This window comes from Chroicocephalus ridibundus, chromosome 2 (assembly GCF_963924245.1).
Source record: "Chroicocephalus ridibundus chromosome 2, bChrRid1.1, whole genome shotgun sequence".
Taxonomy (NCBI): Eukaryota; Metazoa; Chordata; class Aves; order Charadriiformes; family Laridae; genus Chroicocephalus; species Chroicocephalus ridibundus.
Window position 1 is genome coordinate 77,062,118 of NC_086285.1, and position 23,474 is coordinate 77,085,591.

Sequence of the window (23,474 nt, forward strand, 5' to 3'; positions counted from 1 at the left end):
TGGAGGCTCCCTTTTTTTCCTGAATAGGAAAAAGAGAAGTATGGTGGTTTTGTGTGTTATTTATGAAATGTGTAACCCTGTAAAAGGCTTGCATATGTATTGTGACTTAGGTTCATGTCAGAACATAGCTCTCTCCTGAATGTCCACTTTCAGTGGTGTTTTTATGGGGTAAACCAGTTTTAAGTACAGCTAGACTAGACCCTGAGGAAAAGAAAGGGATTGCTGTTTAGAGGTCTTTTCCTTTGAGGGGAAAAAAGTGAGAGAGACAACAGTGCTGTTATTACAACAGTGATCTCTGTTTTGATCTCCCACAGTTTGTTGGTTGCTTTTTAATCTGTTGTTTTAGTTTACTTTCCTTGCTGAGAAAACTTTCCTTCCTGGTTTTGTGCTGTTTATTGAAAGGAGACAGTGTCAGGTTCAATGGCACCGCAGTTGAGCAGGCAACACTTCCCTCCAGGAGGAGCTTTGGCACATTTGTCTAGTGCCTCAGATCCCCGGGACTGTGTTCTGCTGCCCTTGAACTGCAGTCTAATTCAGGATGGTGATGTTGGTGTTGATGCCCTCGCTATCCGACAAGTCACCTAGTCCTGTAGCTGTGGTACAGTGGGTTTTTTTTAATGACGTTTTCTCCCCCCATGCCCAGTCATCAGTCTCTCAGCATATTACAGTTACAGTTTTTCCCTGTAAGGAAGAAGGAGTATTTTAGTTCCTGTTTAAGCTACTTGCATTCTTTTCTGGCCTTTTAGATGTCCATGCTTCTCCCGACAGCACGTTGAAAACACAGTATGTAAAAATCTGCCCCTGCTACTCTAAATTAGATGCGGTTTTTTGTTTCTTCCAGATAGTTTGTCAAGTCTAAAGAATTTATTCTCATATTCATTCTCAGCATAAGGACAGCCTGCAAAGAGCTCTATTTGTCCTATTTGCTCCAAGAATCTGGCTTCACGATTGCTTTTCATTTCCCCATCTTATTATCTCCGTGCTTCTTTTGTTTGTTCGGTCACTAAAACTCTTCCATTATCCCAGTTGCAAAGGTGTCAGTTGTTTTTTATTTAAAAAAAAAAAAAAGGAAAAAAAAAGCCTTCTTCACAGTCCTCTGTGTCTGGTTTGTCTGCATACATTATAATCTTCTGGAGGTCCATTGAATACCCCTGTGGCTTAGCATAGCACCAAATAAGGTTTCTGTCACTAATATGATTTGAATATGCAGCCAGGTAAATTCACAGTGATCTAGTTTTATTTTGACAATAAACATAAACATATGCGTGGCCTTCACATAAAGCTCTTTCAAACAAAGAAGCTTTATCATAGATGTGTTATGTTTAAATTTTAACTTTTTTTTTCAGTAATTTGGATTCTGTCTAGTCTCTCTGTAGTAAGCTGCTTGTATTTGAGGCGAATGTGTTTGATCCACGAAGTTGCAATGAAGACCGAGCTTTAGGGAAGAAAGTTGCTAGACTCCAACATCAGCATGTCTGATCCAGCCCTTGGAAGTTTAAGCAGGGAAACTGTTTTCCAGACAAGTGTAGAGAGAAGTTTAATTAGTGTTTACGCAGTCTCCTTGGTACTGGTGCATTGCTGCTGTCTTTAGCGCTGTGCTTTCTGAGGTGAGCCCGGGTTTTTTTTGGCCATTAAAAGCTATAGCTGCAGTGCCCTTCATCTTGGTGACAGGCATTATGCCAGTACATTAATTCTGAAAGCAAGTAAAAAGAGGGAGAAAAAAGGAGCCCAGACTCTTACAGTCACATTTAAGTCACAAATTGACCGATTCCTGTTGTTATTCTCCCTGGGGTGTGTCAGATGCATGCTTCTCCCCTTCCAGGTATGGACTGCCTCAACGGCTTTCCTAGGCTGTTGGCTTTGCAGGAAGTGAGCCATTACTAAGCAGAGTTTCGAGTTCACCTTTATAATTTGGTCACTTGTAGAATGTACCTAAATACATAATCTGAAACAAAGATCTGCTGTTTATGCTGTAAACAAGGTCTTGTCCCTCACCAGGGCAATTATGAACATTGCAGTGTAGTGACTAAATAATAGGTTTATCACAGACTTTCTCCTATGAGCATAACTCACTTGCTGAGCAGTTGCTTTGGTAGTTTTTAACCATGTTTTCATCCAAGTCTATAGTTAGTGAGAACGTTATATGACCTAATCACTTAGCCTTTCACACTACTGCAGGTCTTGTTTGTAATTCTGTTAATTTTGTTGTTGACCCAACGCTTTGGTTATGTGTTCAAATGATCTTAATTTTAATTGAAAGTACTTTTTGTCTCACAGCAGTTTAATTTCTATGCACATTTGCCAGTAGTGAATACTTATTGGGGGTGATTACTCTCTAACTGCTTGTGCCAGTATACCTCTGGGAGGTTAATCAATCTTGTGCTTTTTAATTGACATCAATAATGTGTTTACATTTATCAATATTTCTTAATTGTCAAGTTATAACAGTGGAACTTCAATAATAAATCATGCCAATAGTTAAATTCATACATTAGATTTTTAAGAGTCTCCTTAAGCGGTTTGGCATGTTGTAAATTGCTTTTAAATTATTTGTATGTATGCTCATGGGGGAAGAGGAGAAAAAATTGATATGCAAAGCTGTGCTGTAGAATAATACTGAAAAACTAACCCATTGACAATAAAATAGCTTTACCACATGTATGGTATGCTTAGTGGGTAAAAAGAGGAAGTAAGTCTTTTCAAAGTGCTAGTTTTATTGCTAATAATTTTGTGAGTGTGACAGTACATGTACATTTGTTGTACCATCCCAAAGGACATGTCAGGGCTGGGACTGTTTCCCTTCTCTCCGCTGTACAAGCGAGGCAGAGGGCAGAGAGAATTTCTAGTAGTGCTGCTCCGTTACAGAAGTAGCTCAAGGAGATGAAGGCACCCTGATTTTGACTGTGCATTTCGCCACATGCCTGCCTGTCCTTAAGATATTGAGGTAGAAATGAAGGAGGCTACTTCTGTTTAAATTTAAGCATATAACTAAAGACTTTAGTGCATAGAGTACTAAATTATTTGCCCAGGTTCCTAAAATAAGGTTACAGCAGGAATTAAAGCATGATATTCCAAGTGTTACAGCACTGTCTATCTCAGTAGGTATCTCTCTATCATCTACCTCGCTCTCTTCTCTGTCCCCTTTAGATCCAAGTAGCAGTAGACAGGAGAAGAAAATCTGCTTAGACAGAAAGCTGGTAGGATGCTGACCACATTGTTTGTGTCAGTGTGTTTTATGGGCCACAATGAAGAAAATATAAGAATTAAAACCCCTACCTAATAAGCAGTGAAGGAAGACTTAACAGTTAATGCTGTTATTTTGTAGTTAAGTGAGAGCCAGTGTGAACACCAGGATAGAAAAGAGAGAAGTAGGGAAGCAGCTATTTGTGATTTTTGCCATTTTACTTGGCTTTGTAATTGAGTTCCTAAAGGTGAACTGCAGTTTTTCAAGTAAACGTATATATACATTAAAAAATTCAGATAAAAGTCATTAATGTTATTAAATTAAAATACGATATAAAATTAATTATTTTAATATCCTACTGTGAAGGGCCTAATTTTACAATGCTACTTGTAGAGGGAACTGTTGACTGAATTAAATGTTATCTGAAATGCTGTAGAATTAAATGGTATTTTACAGACTCAGAGATACACCATTTGCTTAAGGTAAAAACAAGATTAGAAAAATAAAAGCTTATTTTGGGAAAGAACAACAGGTGAGGAGTTGAAAGAGCTGGAGAATGAGTACGACTAACCTCTTTAATCAGTTGAAACAGTAGAAAAAGAATATTTATATATCTGATGATAAGGTACACACCCTTTATCAAAGGGTGGGTAAAAAATTCACCAGGGTCTCATTTCTAGGAAACAAAAGGACTGATTTAAACATCAAAATCTTGATGCAGGTAGCAAAGTTCTCTGTCATTTGAGCAATTCAAGATCAGACATATCTGTACTCCCATTCCTCTTGGCTTTCTTGTTCTCCATCCTGGCTCCATCCTTACATAGTACTCTAGCTTACTACTCTAAAATACTATATTTTTCTGTATTTCAAGTAAGATATTGTTAGTTGAAAACTATTGTTATTAGATTTTTATTTCACTTCTTTGAACCTGTATGGGAGAAAAATGGCTGGCACTCATATGACACCTGATGCCATCCTACCCAGTGGCATAATTTAAATTTCTATTTAATTCCTATCCTCTTCTTACTAACTGAAGAAATTATGTGTTACCCAAGTCCTAAGAAAAAAAATAAAAATAAAAATCAGACCCAGAGTTTCTGTTATCAGTGTGCAAAACTAAGATGAGATGTCTGTACTCTAACATCAAGGCTAGCTTTTATAGGAAAAGAAAAATTAAAATACTAAACGTTTTGTCTAGCAGTTATTTTGTTGACGTCTTGAAAACGTTAACAGTAATAAATAAAGCCTTCTCTAATGGGGCAAACAGCGAAGTTAGCTGACCTTGGTTGTTATAGCAATAAGTCTAAGCAAGAGCCTCTGTGCGTACCGTTCCTTGGTATAATCAGGTCTTATCTCTCTGAGAGTGAACAGTTTCTGAACAATATGCTGTTAATTTCAGACTTCAGTCAGTTAGAAGAGGCCCAGCTAAAAAGTAAAATTACAAATCAGAAAATTGGTTCTGTTTTGCCTCAAACCAGGACATTCTCTCCCTCCTTTTTTGAATGAGACAAGACTGATAAGACACAGCTATCTAATGAACAAAATTACAGTGGTTACCAAATCAAATCACATTAAAGCAAGGATGTGTAATCAATCTCGTTGTGAAGGGTAAAGCAATTCAGAAGACAAAACCATCAACATTTCCTTTAGTATGGCAGATTAAGTACATTCATGTTGCGTGTAGAGGGCTTTGCAGTAGGATGTTTGTGTGAATAAGCTGTATTTTGTTTGAAAAGCCGGCATCCTGGGGTGCAGCTGATGCAGCGTGTCAGCCCAGACACTGTGCACAGGTTCTGAGCTAGAGGTCGTTTGCATCCATGCCTAGAAGGGTAGGCTTGGGTCGGCGTGTGAATGAGTGAACACAAGTCTTTAAAGAAGTGGTGACCTTTCAGTGGCATTCAAATTATGTTTGCCCTTTTGGTTTCAAACCTGCTAAGGTACCCGAGATGTACACGAAACTAAGTTTAGTTTGGCAGTTAGCATGAAGAATGTAAAATTTTGTGTGAACTAAGTTCAGAAAAGATGATTTTTCATGCACTGTCCTCCAAAAATATATTTAATGCCAGCATAGCCTGAATGGTACGTTAAACTAGTTCAAGTGCCAGGTTTTCCTGTACTTTCGAGGAAGACTGAAATTGCTGGTCTTCAGGTGAGATGTATTTTGAAACCCAAGTGAGCCTGATACAGGAAACTTGTCTTTTAACCTTCTTCCTTTCCTCAGACATCCTACATCGATATGTATATTCTCATGGGCTGAATAGAGAGGAACCCTTTTGTTCAGAGGGTACCTGAGCATACTGATAGCAAGGATCCAGACTTCACACATTTTTGCTGACTAGTGTGGGTGCTTAAGAGCTCAAGGTGGTCTGGAAGTCCCTGGAATGTAAGCTCCAAATTTACGTACCCATTCGAGAACATGAGCATTTTCTCTCTAATACAGTTTCATATTTGACAAAAATCAATACAGCATGAGAGTAGAACTTGTCGTCTCTTTCGTCTTTTGGTAAAGTACAGGCCATTGATGTTTCTATTTATTTCCTAAATTTTCATCTAAAAGAAGAGTAACTTCATGTAGCTGTCCTGCAAATCTGTGGAGATTACTTCCTTCAGGGAGTAATTCATAAGCTGCACAGTGCACTTCATATTTTTCACAGGCGCTTAGCATGATGTTCTCCTGTTGTAAAGCTGCAAGCCCTGGGTAGGGGAATGATGGGGCTCGACAAAGTACCAGTAACCATTGCCACTGTTGCGCTTGCTGATATACAAACAAGGAGCCTTTGAAGCTCAGCTGATCAGACTTCAGTGATGGTATAATGGTACTTCCAATTTCAAAGGTTTGCAGTGATCTAGAGTTAAGAATTTGTTTTTTAAAAACACTACACAGCTTTTACCATTCTGTGCAAGTCAGTAGTCGGTTCATACCTGACTCACCTATCCTGATGACAGTTGATCTGGAAGTAGTGGCAGATAATTCAGTGGAGATCAGGTTACATGTTTTGTACACATGTTGTAAGGTGGTAAAATCCGGCTGTATAGCACATTAGTTTCTTCAGTGCTACTTGATTTTGGTTTTTGTTTTCAACTTTTCATTTAAAGTACCATTGGAGCTCTTTATTCGACTTGCTGGCTAAGGCTTTTTAAAATGTAAACAGCAGTCTAATACAGAGTGCAGCAAAGCTGAGAGAAGGAGAGTCTGACCTACTCTTAGAAAAGAAAACAACTGAGAAATGGTGGAACATAGGAACAGAGAGATCCAAGGTTTCCCACTGTATAGTAATGGATATGACCTTTAATATTGAGGCCTTTGGATCAAATTTAAGTTGGCATTAAAATTTTCTAATAAATTCCCTGCTGAATCCTGGAGGTTTTTTCCTCAGATTTAATTCAATAAGGTCACAATAAAGCAAGTGCTGTCTGTGCTATTGTAATTGCTCTCAGCAGGCTGATAATATTATTGCAGAGAAGTGCCAGCTACTGTGCTTTTATTTCTTTCTTCAAGCACTCTCCTTCCTACATGCTTGCTCCCCTTGCTCTCAGGTCTACCCTAAGTAGGAAGTGAAGCTGTTTTAAATGCCATTTGCTTCTCATTTTAACATGTTTTTATAGTAATGCTTTCCTGAGTCCCTTGAACAAAGGGAATAATAGCATAGCCTGTCTTATTGCAGAATAATTGGGGGCTTGTATTTCCTTTCCTTAATTCTCATCCAGCCTTTATGCATTAGATTCAGTCTCTAAGATCTTAACAGTTGATAATCCTAAACGTGCAGCGCTTAGCTCGTTTTGGCTTGGTGCTTTTAGGGTTATGGAGTGGATGTACAGCTATAGGAGTTAGGTGCCTGGGGAGAGATACTGAATACCCACTGTCCTGTGTTTCATAAAAAAGTGACAAATTGCAACTCATCACAGTGACATATATCTGTTTTTAGTCCTGCACTAGTAGATTAATACCACATCTTCTTCTAGAACATGACTTTCAGAATAGCACTGTTAATGTGACGTTTCTTGTATGAATGAAAATTTATGCTTAGCATGCTGCTGGTAGATCTGTAACTACTATGTTGGAAGTAGATCAGTACAGTAAATAAATGCAAATGCAGAGTACTGTGATCATGATTCTCCATGTAATTCCATGTGACTATGAGAGACTCAGTGCAGCTTCAGTATCAACTCTGCGTGAGCTGCACACTCAATTTCTAGATGCAACTTCCTCCTTTTTCCAGTCACACCTGCTGTCCAAAATGTCAAGTTTCTGTTTGTAGCTGTGGTGTGTTGCGAGCTGCGTACATCATGGCTGGTCCATTTTAACAAATTAAGAGGTGTTTTAAAACATTGTAACTAGATCACATGAATAATATTTTGGGGTGACAATGGGGCCAGTCTTTTATGTGTGGGGCTAGATAGGTTTTTCTTGATTGCGGACGCAAAGTAATAATTCACGTTCCTCTACCTCTGCGTAACTGGTAGCTCAGACCTTTGTAGTTTCAAAGGACCAACCTGGCCATAGCTGAATGCTGCTGCCTAGTATCCACATCTGGTTTCACACTTATTCATCATCACCCTCATGGTCAATCATCTTCCCCTTGAATTTCTTACCTAAAGAGTCATGCACAGAGTATTTTTTGTGTATCTCCAGCCACATGCAGACATCCACAGTTCTCTGCCCTTGGCATTCATTGCTGCCAAACAAGCCAGTCTCTGTACAGAAGAAAATTACTGGCGTGGATATTCAGCTGTTTATTTGTATATTCAGCTAGCACATATACAGTGGGATATGTCCTCTTGCCCACATGCAGTTGGTTGGAAATGAAGAGCAACAAAAGGTGTTTTACAAAGGCAATTCCAGTTCTGAAATACATGCAGCTATATTCTGTCCACCTTCAACTTCCATGGGAAGCAGAACTGATCAGGGCTACCCCCACAGCATGCGGCCAGTTTTGATATTGCATAGTGTTGCTTGCATACCTGTGCTAAGCCTGCTTCAGTAATTAAAAAACAACAGATGATGATCTTCAATCATAACATTTCACCCACTTTCACATTGCTCATAATTTCTTTTTTTTTTTTTTTTTTTTTAATTGCTCTTTATGTCTACTCTTAGCCATGCATCACATGGTGCTGGTAGGACATACACCACAGTGCCAGCACACTTGATCAACTTCAGTGATGAAAACCATTGCTTCTGCAGCTTATGGAGTTTTTCCCAGCCAACATGCAGGCGTGTGGAGGGAGGTCACTCCTGATCAAAAACTGCTCGTTGCTTTTTACTTATGACATACACATTTTAATTCATATTTCCTGCTGTGGCTGGAGGGAAATAATTTCCGGCACCAGAGGTACAACGCAGCTACTTTAAAGCAGAGTGGTCCTCAGATGAAATGATGTTACTGACCCGAAACTCTTCAAAACGTTTGATTCTGAAGCCTGCTGTGGTTTGAGCTTGCAGTTTCATAGGTTAACATTGCTCTGAATCATTGTGAGACATGATCAGATTGTTGCTTTGTAAATTAAATAATGAAGCATTTCTGTGTGAGAGTTACTACTATAATTAGTAGTTAGACTGTGCTTTGAAAAGATCAGAATCTAAATCACATGATGGTAGGATCTGGAATTTATTTTCCAAACTTGCCTTTCAGTCATAGAGACATAAAGCTCTTGTTGAGATGACCTTTCCTTTAGTTCTTCTGTAGATCTCAGCTGTGAAGTAGTGGTAAATGTCTTTGAAGGATTTTGGTAAAGCAGCACAAATAAAACCTAGCATTCTTGCCAATTTACATGTATGAATTGCTATTAGCCTGAAGCCTCTGAGGTACTATATGAATTGTAATGCTACTTGTGAATCAGTCTGCTTTTAGATCTGTTAAATGGCATATATTTAACACTTACTAGCCACTTAAAACCCTGCCACTCTTGCAAAAAATATCAATTCCACATAACAGTTTTACCCTAGCTATTACAGTCACACATCAAACTACACAATATGGGATATATGGGATATCCCAATGTGGGATATGGATGCAATATTTAAGCAAACTCACTGAAGTTAACGTCTGGGGTTTTTTTGGAATATGGAGACAGAAATTCAGTGTGTTTTTTTTTTTTTAATTTCTAGGCAGAATGTCCCTCATTGCGGGAAGTAACATAAAGTTTCATCTCTCTTCGTTGCGCAGAAAGTAAGCATTGAGTAGATTTGAATATGGTATTAGAAAGACTTGGTGTTTCAACATGACATTTTAACCTGTGGTATTGTTATATATATTTACAAATGTTCCTGTCTTCACTGCTCTCTGTCTCTTAAGAATGGTGCTGAACAGCTTACTGTTCTGAACTCATCAGGTCAGAATGTTTTTGTAGTAAAAAAAAAAAAAAAAAAAACATTAAATACTTCCCAGTCCTACCTAAAATTTTTGGAAGAACTGAGAGCTTGATCTCCTGATTTAACACAAAGAATCTTTCAGTGCCATTATGGGGGCATTTCAGGCTTCTATTTGTTTTCCTTTTTTTATAGTATTGGATAAGCAGGGCAGTTGGTAGAAATCACATTGAGGGGGGACAATGTAAATTCTGTGTCGTTGAGATCCTTTTAAGCAATATCTGTTCTGGAAATAATCCTGTATTAAAAGCATGAATTGCAGAGGTTTCTTCTTTGGAAGTGCTAGGGCTTTGGGCAGATATGGGAAGACTATCAAGTCCTGCATCATAGGATCAACTGGACTTTTACCTTTGGTTTCATGGCATGTTTGTTAATTCCAGGATCAATCAGAAGGTAAAAAGCAAACAAAGCTGTAAACATTTCACGTGCTTTTTGTGCATTCAATGCTTAGCATGAAGAAGACTGCACGCAGAGGTTTTACCTCCAATCGAGTTGCTCTTACAATTTTGCTCATATCTTAAATTGCTCTGGGCAGACTGTCCTTGTTTGCGTACTGTGCTGTGCTCTCCTTTTCTTTGGGTTCTGCATGTATATGCTCGTCCGCCTCCAGGTGATATTAAAGCTTAATCTTAAACCTTATTATCCCTCAATCGAAGTTTTAAAAGAAAAGAAAAAAAAAAAATAGAAGAGCAGCTTGTGGTTAAAAGAAGGTTTCTGTAAGAGGCAGGGCTGTAAGTCCCAAAATACGAAGACACATCTGCCCTGATCCAACTGGCTGTACTGCCAGTCTGCGTCTCCAGGTCACATTTGTATTGGTTTTGGATCAAGTAAGCTAACAACACACTTCAAGTGCCAGAAAACCTGAGAAGAGGAGAAATGTTGATGACGTTTCTTGCATTAATGTTCCTGTTCTCTATTATCACATTCAGGAGATGGTGACTAAAATGATGCTGAAATGCTGTTTTCAGTATCCCATTGAGGAAAAACTCACACCCTTAGTAAAAAATCTGTGCTGTAGTATACTGATATATTGGGCCATTTTTAGAAACATGTTTATTGCAAAAATTTTCCACTGGGTTCAGGTTTTGGAGATACTGGCCTGTTTGAAAATTTGCTATTGTTGTATACCTGTGGCTGTGCAAGCATCAGGAGATTCTGGAATTGCAGGAATGGAAAAATCACTTTTCAAAAATTTGTTTGGTTTATGATACTATATACTTAGAATTAAGCCTTTTGTTGCTATTCTAGTAAGTACAAAAATGCACTAAACTTCTGGGTTTTAGGAACATTTTAGTCTGTTCCTGTTAGCAGACTGTCCTCCTGTGCTGTAGGTATCAACACACAGTTATTTTGGCTTGTTTCTGTTTGTTACTAACTGAACTAAAACGCTAGAAAAGTACTGTTATGTAGCAGAAGTAAGACTATCAAGATAGGCAGCAAACCAGTTCCAACTCTATGTGACACTGAATGATACCAAAGTTACGAGATAGTCTACACAGTTCAGGGTGCTGCTCAGCCCACCTTGGCAATGTTTCTGCCTCCCTGCCCCGGAGGAGGCTGCACTCCTGTCCTGGTCCCGCACCTGCCCTCTCCAGCACTTCTCTGGAGGGGAGGAGGAGCAAGGAGTTGCTCCACAGATGGAGTCAGTGAGGCTCTCTGTATCCCAGGCCTTGGGCATGGGATGCAGAAGTCCTGTAGCCCGCACAGGTGGGAAGGATGAAGAAGATGGCAGTACCACCTTGTATTTTGCAGATGGACTGCTCTTCCTTGACTCCCTGTGAAATGAACTTCTGGTTCCCACAGGGACCATGTCAGGGGGAGGAAGGAAATCCCCCCTCATGACACCTCTACCTTGCAGCCTCCTTGAGACCTAGAACCATAAGTCTAAAATACTTAATGGTCCTGCAGTGTTTAGTTATTTCATGATAGATATTTTTTTTTTGGTAGGAATATTGTGGAAGATCCAGAGGATCTTTTCTACTTAAAATATGTGGTAGGGTTTTTGTTGTTGTTGTTTTCAGAATTTTGTGGGTTTGTTTTGGGTTTTGGTTGGGTTTTTTTTAAGATCTTTACAAATTATTAGTGCTAGTATTTCATTGTTTTAACCATTAGCTAATCTCAGACTTCCTTTTCATCAGAAGTCTTTTGGAAAACAATGGCCAAGGCATGTAATGCATTCATCTCCCCAGAATTTTCAAAGGCATTGTAACAAAGAGTTATGTGTTTGCTGTGTAGCCCTTTCTCATGGGAACACATTTTTTTCAAAGCTGACTTACTATAAGGCAACGAAAAGGTGCTGTTGTGACATGCCTCTTAATAAACTATTTGAGATTTTTTTTCCCCTGTGATACCAATAGTTGTTGTCATAGTCTTTTCATTTGAAAGATTGAAACCCACGTGTAAGGACCATGCTCCTGTGACACAACTTTAAGTTGATTATAGATGTTTCTGCAGTAACCTATACTAAATGGTAGTCACCAAAAAGAGGATGCTTGAAGAACAATGCCATGGCTAAAGAACATGACACTGGAAAGAAGGTCTCCCTGGAGGTAAAAGAAAACATTTAAGTATTATTAATGAAACTTTATGAGGATAAAACAATGTAATCCCTTTGCCCTACAGCTGAGTGGGAATGTGATGTATATTTATATGTGTTCTTCTTTTGATATCTAAGAAACTTGCAAAGGCTGTGAAGATAATCAAGTGTTTAGTTTCAAGGAACAGACGTTTAGAAAAATCACCTTTTAATTCTGTGTCTGCCACAAATTTCGGCAGCGTAGAACATCATTTATCCTTTTTATCTTTGCCTGTTGTCTTGGGTTCTCCCTTTTTTAAAACAGGTAATTCTTCAGTTGCGTATATGACAAAGATGGTTTAAAGCTCACTTAATATGAAGATTCTTTTTGGTGTTGGGTGCTGTGAGTATGTTTTTCTTTTAGGAAATATCCTGTAGATTTTCAGCTTTACTTTAGGGAGCTTACAGTGGTTTGGATTTAAAGTTCATGGGAGTTTTGAATTTGTTCTCAAGGGTCCTAAGGAGTTTATTTTAGTTCCTATGCAATCTGTGAAGAAATTCAAGTTTACTTAGTCCTGTCTCAGTTTTGAGTTCTGCTCCCATTAACCTTCTGGGCGTGGAAGCCCTGACAAACAATAGACACATAGTGAATTATCCTAAAAACCTGTGAGCATTGGTAATGAATCTCCTGATTATTGTTGAAAAGCACCAAATACAAAAAGATTTTGGCCAGACATTATAGTGGCACAATGGGGGTTTTCTGGTTGCTTAATACTGAATAATATTTATTCTTCATTCTGTTGTGAATTTGTGTAGAATTCTATATGAACCTAAACTTCAGCCTTTGTTATTTCACTGGCACACATCTTTGCAAAACAGGACTTCATGCAGGAGTCGAGAAATGCTGACCGGAATACTGTGTAATGTCACAGGAAAATATATCGCTATAGTCTACCCCAAAAACCAGCTAACTCAGTTTTACCTGATAGAGGTCTGTTTATTTGAATTGGAGATATTGGGAATAAGAAGGAAATTAAAGCATTGTAAACCATACTGTTATTTTGGAAGAATCAAAAGTACCTTACAATCACCACTGCACAGATAGCATCAGGCTAGAAATGGTATTCATTTTCTTCTTGATCTCACTTGTAAAGCTGGCTTTCAGTTGACCTCAGTCAGAAGGTGGCTGAATTTTGCCTCCATGCAATGTTCTGTACCTAAGGTTTCTTTACACCTTACCAAAGGATGCTGCAGATTGGGCATTAGGTACTGTCTAGCTTGATTATTGTGTACAAGTAAAGTATATCTTTGCAGAAAAATGAACCTACTTTTCTCCTACCAATTCAGCTTTCATTGCTCTAAGAGGATCTCAGAGTGCTTGCTGTTATTTTATGAATCAGTATTTCAATAAATCTCTTTGTATTGTGTGTATGTAAAAGGTAAGTGATTTATTTTTTTTTTAAACAAAATTTGCTGTGGAAATTTTATTGATAGCACACTGCAATTCAGTCTTCTGGAATTTGATAGGCTTTTTGGTGTTCGTTTTTGTCAGGATTTTTTTTTTTTGTCCTGCCCTTTATAAGTCATGTTTTCATTAATTTTACTTAACGTGCTCTGTCAAGACACCTGCAGACCTGATGTGTTTTCTAAATCCAGGGCTGTCTTTATTCTTACTATATAAGCCTGATTGATCACTTTAAACAGTGTTCCAAAGCTGCAGTAAATTTTCTGTAGTTTTAGAAACAATTATTTTGGTTATTGACAGTAATTTTTTGTATCTAGCTATGAAGTTCCTCCAGCTTTTTTACCCTTGTTCCTGCCCCTGAACATAGTTTAAATAGAGTTAGAAAGTGGTGTACTTAATTGGAGGTATCTTTATTTAACAATGAAGAAATCACGTTTAGGAAAAACATTTAGGAAAAATTAGCATATCTCTTTTGAAGGAATATAGGAATTGTATGTGGAGTGGCAGAAAAGTGGCAGAAACACCTTCTGTTTCATCGGAAGGAAAACTTACATTATTGGCTTAACAGAGAAATTAAAATAGTCTGTTTTTTTTTTTCCTTTAGAGAAGCAAAAACCCTTTGTAATTTTTTTTTAGGCTACATGACATTCTTCGTTGTCAAAAGAATGGCTCTTTGCTCTCCTATGACATCCCAATATTTAGCATACTAGTGAGACTCTGAATTCTTATAGACCAAGTTATGGAAAGTCAGGTAAGTGGCATTTTTCTTTATTATATTGCACAGCTTTTAATTTATACACAGTCGGTATACAGATACATTGTAAAACTTATGTAGGAGAAATGCGCAATATAATAATATTAAAAAGCCACTTACCTACCTTATGGTTTGGGCAGCCAATTCCGTAGCCCTGTATTTGTTGTATGGATTGGTGAAGTCCCCTGCAGAGCGCATACCGGGGCACTTAGGTCTGTCTGTCTTTTGTGTATTTGGTATGCAAAAGGACAAACACAAAGGGCAGCTGTTACTCAGCTTGGGAGCAAAGAGAACAAAGTGAGATCCAGTGGTTGTTCTCTTCGGTGGTATTTGAGCATTGGTGTTCAAATTTGTTTTTTCTTAAGGTTGAAGGCAAGGAGGACAGTTGGCATAGGCTGGAAATCGCTGCAAACCTATCCTGAATTGCTAGTGCTGGTAGTTTTCTACTACCGTGTTAACAAGCATCAGCAGTGACTCATTTAGTTCGCAGAACTAAAAGCTACACTTAACAGTAGTGCATTAAGAACTTTATTTTTAGTTTTGTTCTTTTACCTGTGCAGTCAATTCATTTACACAGGAACTGGTCACAAAGAAACTCTACAACAACTACTACAACAAACTAAAGATAACATTATTCTACAGATACATAAAGAGCTAGGAACTCTGAGTAGGAGTAATGTTGCATATTTATATTGTTATAGAAACAAATTCCAAATGCCAATATTGTTTAAAAAACAAATTCTGTATATGTAAATTATGCAAAGCAGAAAAGCAATGTTTAATTTGATCGTGGTATATGTCTGTCTAACCTGTAATTTCCATTGTTCCCTCTTAAAAGTAATCATATGACTGCTCTCTGGTATATGTGCTACAGATTATTTTTGGTGTAGAAAGTGACATGTAAGGAGTACTTAGCAGAGATTTCTATCCATGTCAGCTTTCAGATTTTAAGCGTATTTGTTTTAGCCTTATTTCTTAAGATCAAAATATTTAAAATATTTTTTAAATCAAAAGGATGTTTTTATGGGTTTTTATGGGTCTTTACTGTGTTTCCGACTGGATCGAGGAAGAATCTTGCTCTTCGTGGGAGAAAATACTGCTTTGGGAATAGATAAACACTAGAATTTCAGTCAACATCACGGATTTTTGCAGGGTGAGAATGGGACTTTGACTAAAACAGCTCTGTAGTCTTAACTGTTGTAGAATTCAACACTTGCCATAAGAAATCAAAGACAAAGTTGTGGGCATAAAACAGCAGTGTATCCATAAGGTTACACCTGAAGCCAAAGCTGTAGTTCAGTTTTGTGGAAACAACTTAGCTTTTGGGTTGTTTTTTTTTTTCCAGTGGAAGTAGAAGTTAAGATGTACTTTTGAACTTGGGTTTATGGAAAGCTGTGCATGTTTCATCCCAGTTGCAGGGACAGCTTTGACAAGGCAAGAGAAGTGTTTTAATACCACCTTCAATGCTGCACTTGCCTGTCATAATGAGAAAGATGCCTGTTTGGTGACTGCTTTTTTCCAGCCCAAGTCAGCTGCCTCCAGCTAGACCTTTCTTTGAGAAGCTCAATCACAAAATTGCATATATATCCCTTGGGAAATTCAGTGTGTGTGAGTAGTAAGCACAAACACCAGTGGAAATTCCCTATTTCAGATTTTTCACTGACTTTGAAAGATTTCTCAGTGACCCTGGTAATATTTGACAACCATAAATAAAGAGAATTCTTTATAACTTAAATAAACAGCAAAGCATTTTTACAAATTATTAGGCATGAAAACAAATCTCTTCTCTCATATTTAGGATTGGTCCTCCAGATGAGGTTGTAAGTATGTTGTCCTGACAATGTAGGTAATTTATGATACAGCCAGAGGTGTCATTGTTCTGTGAATAAAGAGAGGCTTTTAGCTTCCAGGGATATAAAGTATTTTTCATGAATATTAAGTAAACTTTAATGATTGAAGAAAAGAGCAAAGTGGAGGACAGTCATTTATATCCTGTCTAAAGTGGCCTACAGCCACATTAATGTTTGTAACAGATTTAGAGTATAGCTAAAATAACAGTAAGGATTTCCTCCTCTTTTTCCATATCCTTTCCACCATGTTTTAAACATACATATAACTAAAAGGGTGAAGGCTATCTGCTCATTCGCTGTAATTTACATGAGATATTAAAGAAAAATGGAAAGTAACTGTAATCAGTGCCGTCTGAGAAGTGGTGACAGATTACAATTGAATGGTTTGAGGCTATTAATTGCAATGAGATTGTACTAGTTCAGATACCTCTGATGTCAGATCCTTGAAATATTAGTTATTTCAAAGACAAATTAGATTATAAATTATTAGTAAATCTGTACCAAGGTGATTAAACCCACTTGTAAACTATCAAACATGGATACTATTTCAAGATGTAGTTTAGTCACTTGTATGCTGGAAAGGGCATTAGGAATTAAATGTAGGGGTTATATGGGAATATGTGGAGTAACCGAGTTACTTTTGAGACTGGGCGTTTCCTGTGGTTTCTACCCTCTTAATGAATTTTTGTTCAGCTTTAAAGTTTTCCTAGTCCACCCCTGGCCTTTCATCTGACTCTAGAAGATGCTCTAGAGAGGGAGGAAGCCGCTTCTCTAAGGCAGACTTACAAACTCGCTTGACCACTTGGGGGAGATAAAAAACAGCACATCTGTGCAGCCCTCACACAGATCACAAATATGGTAATGGCATCCTCTCTGATGGTCTGCCATTGCTAGACAGTACTGTTCTCAGGAAAACGCTATTTTTTTTTTTTCCAGTAGGACAGATAAAATACATTGCAATGCATGGAGCTTCTTGGTAATACCATCCCATGTCATTCTTATGATTATTCAAATGTCGTTTATCGAAGCAGATACAGAATTGCTTAATGGTTTGGTATTGAATTTCAAGGAATGAGAAATTGAAACAGTAGAAGCTGAGGAATAGTTCAGTAGTTTAAGAGTCCTATTAACTTGTTTGTGTAGCTACTGAATTTCGTCCTGTGTTCACACTCTCACATAACACTTTGAGGATTCCAGTCTCCTGCACAAAATAATTAAACAAAGCTCAAAGGCCTGAAAATATGTACATCCAAAGCAGTGAAAGAGGAAAAAAAAGCAAGAGGACATCTTTTTTCATTTATTTTCTCCCATCACTGTTGTTTCATTACAAGCTTGAAGCTTTCTCACTAATATGTTTTCTGTGGTGTGTGGATATTTGCAGGAGGATGTTAGCAGTTACAGGCCTTTCAGATGACTATTTTTTACTCTTCAGTGTTTTACATAAAACATTTGTTGTGGTCATTACTATTAAAAGTGCAATCATCCATGGGAAATATTCCCCAGCAATGTCCTGTTGGTAACTATAATAATGAACAGATGTAGTTTATACAAAGCAAAACTTCTGACGGGCATCATAGTTTCTCTTAAGTGCCCTGGGCTGGAGCTAGGATCTGGGGAAGGGGGGCCCCGGTTTTCATTCTGCTTTGATCTTTTTTTTCCTGTGATCTTTCAGTTTCTGTTCCTTTTCAGCCATTTCTTGTAGCAGAGGAGCAATTCTCTCCTCCTTACTCCTGCTGTGTATCTGACATTAGGTCTCTGCTCAAATGCCACTCCCTTGCCAGTGGTACCTGCTGCAGGCTCATTCTCAGATGTGCTCATGCTGGTTACCAAGATGACAGAGTTGGTATTTTCTTATGTGACCTTGCATCCTCCTATGCTGGAGTGAGTCTTGGTCTGCTGAGATGGATCCTGAGAATGGTTTTTTCCTTCCTGGCCTTGCTTTGAGACTTCAAGTTGTCTTATGAGGCTCAAAAGCCTTGAGGCAAATTGAGATCTTACCCAAGCTGAGTCAGTTATAATAAGGAAATGCAAGGACCAGAGGTCTTGTCACTCTTCCAGCTCACTTCCAGCTTGATGAGCAGGACCATGAGCACTGCAGGATCTTGTTCTTTTCTTCCGTCAGCACTGTTTGCCCCCTTTGTTCCTGCCAGCTGGTGCCGAATAACTCTGTCATGCCCAGAGGAGATGGAGCTAGAGTACTTCCTGCTTATGTCAGTCAATCGTGCTGGATTTAGCATTATTGCAACCCCTTGCACCATCAGCGCACAAAGTGTTATCTGCCCTATTAGAGCTGCAGCAGTTTGCTCCATTTTTTTTTTCATTTTGCGTATTGCTTCTCTGTCAGCACTCAAAATGTGGTCCTCTTCTGGCATGGCAACTTGTGGCCTACAGTGACTTCTCCCCTTCCTCCCTGGGGCCCAGCATGAGTCTTTCCTCTGCTCAGGCAAGATCACCTGCCTGGCTGCTTGCTGGGAATATCCAAAGCATGCACAGGATGTGTTGGTTCCTTGTCCAGAGGTCACAGGCATCAAACCTCTACAGCATCACAGAGCTGTCTGTGGGTGATGCCGCACGTAGCAAACTTGTCCTACAGATGCTGTTTGCCTGGAAACTCCAAGATCCCCCTTCCACATAAGCTACTACTTCAGGTCGCCCACTGCAAATGCATGTAGGGCATGAAAAGAATTCCTATTGAAAAGAAAAAGATTGTTTATCAGTCTTTGGTGCTCATAGAGATGTGACGTCCATAAAAAAAAAAAAACTTCATAGCCCACCTTCATTCCTCTGTTCATTATAGAACCTGTAGCATACATTTCAGTCATAATCATGAAACTAGTCATCTCTTCAAAGGACTACTAAACTTCACAGTTATTTCATAGAATCATGGACTTGTCTAGGTTGGAAGGGACCTTTCAGATCATCGAGTCCAACCATCAACTTAACACTAACACTGATAGTTCAGTGACACAGATAATTCTCTCAATTAAGAAAATAAATTATAGTTCTATGAACTGTTGTGTTATTTATACATGTTTTAAAAAACAAAGAAATAATTTATAAGCATATGCAATTGAAATAATTTTACATCTCTTAATCCAAAGCTAAGCATCACACATTTCATGTACTATGTGAACATTATTTTCAGACATTCTGAGAAGCGACTTGTTTCACAATATGACTGTAATGGAATTAATAGAATAGTGTGCCTGTGTGACTTGTTATGAGGGTGGGTTTTGGTTTGTTTTTAAACTTTATAAATAGCCATATAAATGTACTTGTCAGGTATTTTTAGATTTTTAAAAATATTCCATTACCCCAAACTCAGAAGGTGAAAGAGTAAAAACTTTACAGCCTCAGTACAGACTTAACATCCTCAGCCTTGTTTTGGCTTCCTATTTCTTGTGTGGTTTTGCTATCTTCTTTGTTATTTAGGTCTTCAGTTTTCCACTCAAGTATTTTCTGGCTTTTAATATTTTCTGAGAGTCAAACATAACATTCCATACTGATAACTCTAATGGCAACAGGTATTAGAGCTGGTAAGGTAACCTTTTGTCCTTCCGTGTTGTTCTGTTCCAAGTTTTCCAGCAAGCATTTAGCATCTGTGCTGTGCAGGAGTTCAGCTGTCTTATACTGTGTAGGGAGAGATAATCCATTCAGCAGAAATAGTTATAGAATGTAGAATATTAAAGGTAGAATATTTAATTTCCTGATTTCCCTATAGCTCTAGGTACCTGTTGCAGAACATCGCTGCTTATGATGGGAAGGAAGAAAGGACAAAATAACACATGCTCCATGCAATACTCCCATGCCTGCCTTTAGAGGGTGCAGCATCTGGTTGTTGCCTCTCTCTTTTGCCAGAGGGACTTCAGGCATTTTATGTCACTTTTACTTGCTCTATCACAGAAGCCTCTGATGGCATCCTTGCTCCAGAAGCTTTTAAGATGGCGAGGAAGCATCAATCATCATTCATACTGTTACAATCTGGTATTTAGATGGAACAGCAATGTCCCTGGAAGTTGCAGCGTTTTGCCTGTACTCAGCTTGGGAAGGGGTGTCAGAATTTCATCACTTCCATTTTAATCATGGTCATGTTTTCCTTAATGCTGTACAAAAATTCCTCTCACTCATTATGTTCAGTTATAAAGTATGTAGTATAGATGACACTTCAGTTAGGGACGCACATGGTAGAACATGATGGTTGATTCAAGTGAGTAATAACACTACATATGATTTCAATGTCTCTTCTTGCATGTGAGGGAAGAGCGTTTGGCTTTTTAATGTTGTCTTCTTTTAAATTAAAAAAAAAAAGTTAATTCCCAAAGCCATAACAAGAATTATAACAGAGGTTTGCCGCTACCCTGCTATGTCTTGCATGGCCACCTACCCCCCGTTTGAAGTGGATGTAACAGGCTGTCTCACTGTAGGTGACAAGTTCTGGATCAGCAGCATTTCTGCAGGCACTTTTGCTTGCTCAAGACTTAGTAATGTGAGGTGTGGCTGTAAATATAGCCAGGCAGGGAAGGGCAAAGCTGGCTGAGAATTTTAGTCTAGCGTGAAGCTCCTTTCCCCATAGCACACCGTTTGTCACTTAGGAAGCAGTTAAAGACTAAACAGGGAATGAAAAGTCATATTCCAAAATAAATACGTAGAGGGGAAAATGAAGAAGACTGTATGTCATTCTTACCATGTAAGGAAAGTAATCACAGCCATGCTTTTGTTTTCTAAAAATAGGTTTGAAGGGTGCCTCCTTCGTATTAAGCAATTTCATGAATGATCACTTTGAGTCTATTTTTGCATTTCTGCAAAGAAGCAAAGTATTGTTCCTTGTATGCGTAGAAAGCATAACAGTTCCAGTACACAAGAAACTTGGCTAGTTCTGCATACCGCTTCAGAAAGCTTTGATGTAGCATAAGGAAGGTAGCACAGGTTATATATAGGTCTTTCAGCGAATCCTGACAAATGCTTGCTGACCTTGTGGTGACGCGCGTAGAAGAGAAATTTGTTGTATTTATTATCTCCTATAGAATGACTGTCACTTAGATCATGTTCACATAGGCAGGTATTCCTTATGTTGTGTTGCGTCAGGCTGTTGCGTCACCTTTTGGGTGGCAGATGCTTTGAAGAATGGGGAGAGCCATGTATTCCTTCACCAATCTCTTGTTCATTGCTGTTATCCGGCATCCCTTGAAAACATTGGCAGCACTGAGCTATTGGCTGATGATCACCCAAGTTTTTAATAGGTGTGCAAGCCATCTATAGTTATTACGCTGCAGGCATTGATGTTTCATTATCTGCTGCCACCACCACATGTATCTCCAGTGACCCTTACAGAAGTAGGGTCACTTTCTCCACAAAAGTATTTGTATCTTTTGCAGTTGGTTACTGTGTGTGCGCATTTGTTTTTGTAGCACTGCAAGAACATTTGGGTTTCGTTTCACAGATTGCTAGGCCTACATCTGCTGTGTTTAGATCTCAGTTTTGCTTAGAGAAACTCCTGCATCCTCCACATGTAGTAACAGTGGCCTTCTGCTTTACAGAGTGTACCTGGAAGTAAACAGCAGTTTTCAATAAAGTGTCCCAGCCTACCCCATTCTCTTTAATATTATGAACAAAATTTGAATGTATCATAGCCCAATGAATACATACATGCTGGTTTAAATCAGCTTTATCTTCTGCAATAGAGTTGTATTAACCCTTAATGATATCAGAAAACTCCTGTTAATGGAACTATAATGTGGCTCTTGGCAATCGATGCTAAAAGGTTTCTGCAGGCTGAAACAAAATATGCTTCAAACTTGAATGGAAACGAGTTCAGAGATATGGTGTGGCATTATAAGCTGCCTACAGTGAAACCTGTGATTGTTTCTGATTGTAAATTAATGGAAAATTCTTCATGGTAATGGTCATCACATTGGCATAGCAGTGCTGCTGTGGCAGTGAACTGTGGTTTTTAAGAACTGTAATGTTACATCAAGAGCATCATTACAGCTGAACAGTCCAACCAAAATGCCCTGAACAAATGAAACTGCTTGTTAAACAGCATTCTGTCAATCATTGCTGTATAACTACTTCATGGTTTCAGTCTGGAAAGGCATCTCTGAGGACCAAGGAATTAAGCAGAGAAGTAGCGTAAGAGAAAGACTCAATCTAATAGTTACTGGACAATGTGGTTAATGTAAAACCCAACCTGATGCAGTTGTTTTGTTTTGTTTTCTGCATGACAAAAAATTATTTTAACATCACTGTTACGTAAAATGAGAAACCGATAAAGTTGATGGGATTGTAGCCATACTGAAGGGACAGTATTCAGTAATTATCTGTAGTTTTTTGTTTTTAAATTCCCAAGCAGAGCAATCCCTTTTGTTAAAGACATGCCAGTGTATAAAGAGGCTTTTCTTCTTTTTTGAGATTGTATATTTACTGCTAAAACAAAGTTCATGCAAAGAACTTTTGATTTATAAGAACTTGACTTACTCTTCTTTACCTTTAGTATGAGATTACATTGTGTTAGTTGATGTTACCATGACGCTAGCAAAAATATTGAAAATTATAATTTAAAAAAGGTACCACCTGTAAGTTTGGTGCTAGACTTTGCTCATGATGGTGAAGTAATTCAGTTACTACAAAATGACTTAAGTATAAGTTTATAGTTGCCCTCTAATTCATATTCACTTTCTATATTTTTGTAGGTGACTTCTGGCTTTTTGTAAATTAAGCAGCAAAAATAAGACTGAGCAGGGATACTTTCTTTTCCAAATACATAGGTAAACAACAGGAATAGCTAATATACCTGTCGCAGTGGATTTATTTTTCTGTAGTCCCTGAAAGTATGTTGATAAAGCATGCTGTTTGTGGATGGGTCTCTTTTGGTCCTTTGTTGTTGAAAGTTTACAACAGTGTCTACAGGTTTGTGGGATCAGTTACTGTTTAAACTTTTGAGGGAGACTATGATGTGTTCAAGCTACTGTTATAGCTGAGAGTAGCCTAGTCAGCATCTTCATACTGGATTGTAAGATGATGAATTGAACATACAGAAGAAGGAAATCAGAGGAATCTTCAAAATCTTCCTTAGGCAAATATTTGTACAGTATCATTTTTCTATAATTTTCTCCTGCAAACCACTTTGAGGGAGCTGGGATGGGGAAGTAGCCAGTGTATACAGTTACCAGGCAGTCTGGATAGCAGAAATCTGTATTTGTATCTTATTTTGCAGGCAGAGCTTCCCTGAATGTTAGTAGGGAACAAGGGGTCTCATACGAAGAGAGAACATAGCAGAAAATTCTGGGGAGAATGCAGAACAATTTTGGGGAAATATTCTGATGTATTTTATTCTTGC

General features: G+C 38.3%; 1 protein-coding gene across 5 annotated transcripts in view; it reads left to right on the top strand.

Moving 5' to 3' along the window:
- Positions 1-23,474, top strand: part of LYRM4 (LYR motif containing 4) — a 90,501-nt gene that overhangs the window by 31,147 nt on the left and 35,880 nt on the right. The window contains exons 3-4 of one of the 5 annotated variants that reach the window (XR_010069937.1): positions 9,294-9,354; positions 14,171-14,285. The exons of 2 other annotated variants lie outside the window; for them this stretch is intronic. Coding sequence is in view for 1 of the 3 variants with exons in the window: in XM_063325970.1 (XP_063182040.1) it covers positions 9,294-9,326 (33 nt within the window). In the remaining 2 variants the exon portion in view is untranslated. The remainder of the gene's footprint in view (positions 1-9,293; positions 9,355-14,170; positions 14,286-23,474) is intronic. 2 more of the 5 variants (XR_010069938.1, XM_063325970.1) reach the window with 2 other exon arrangements.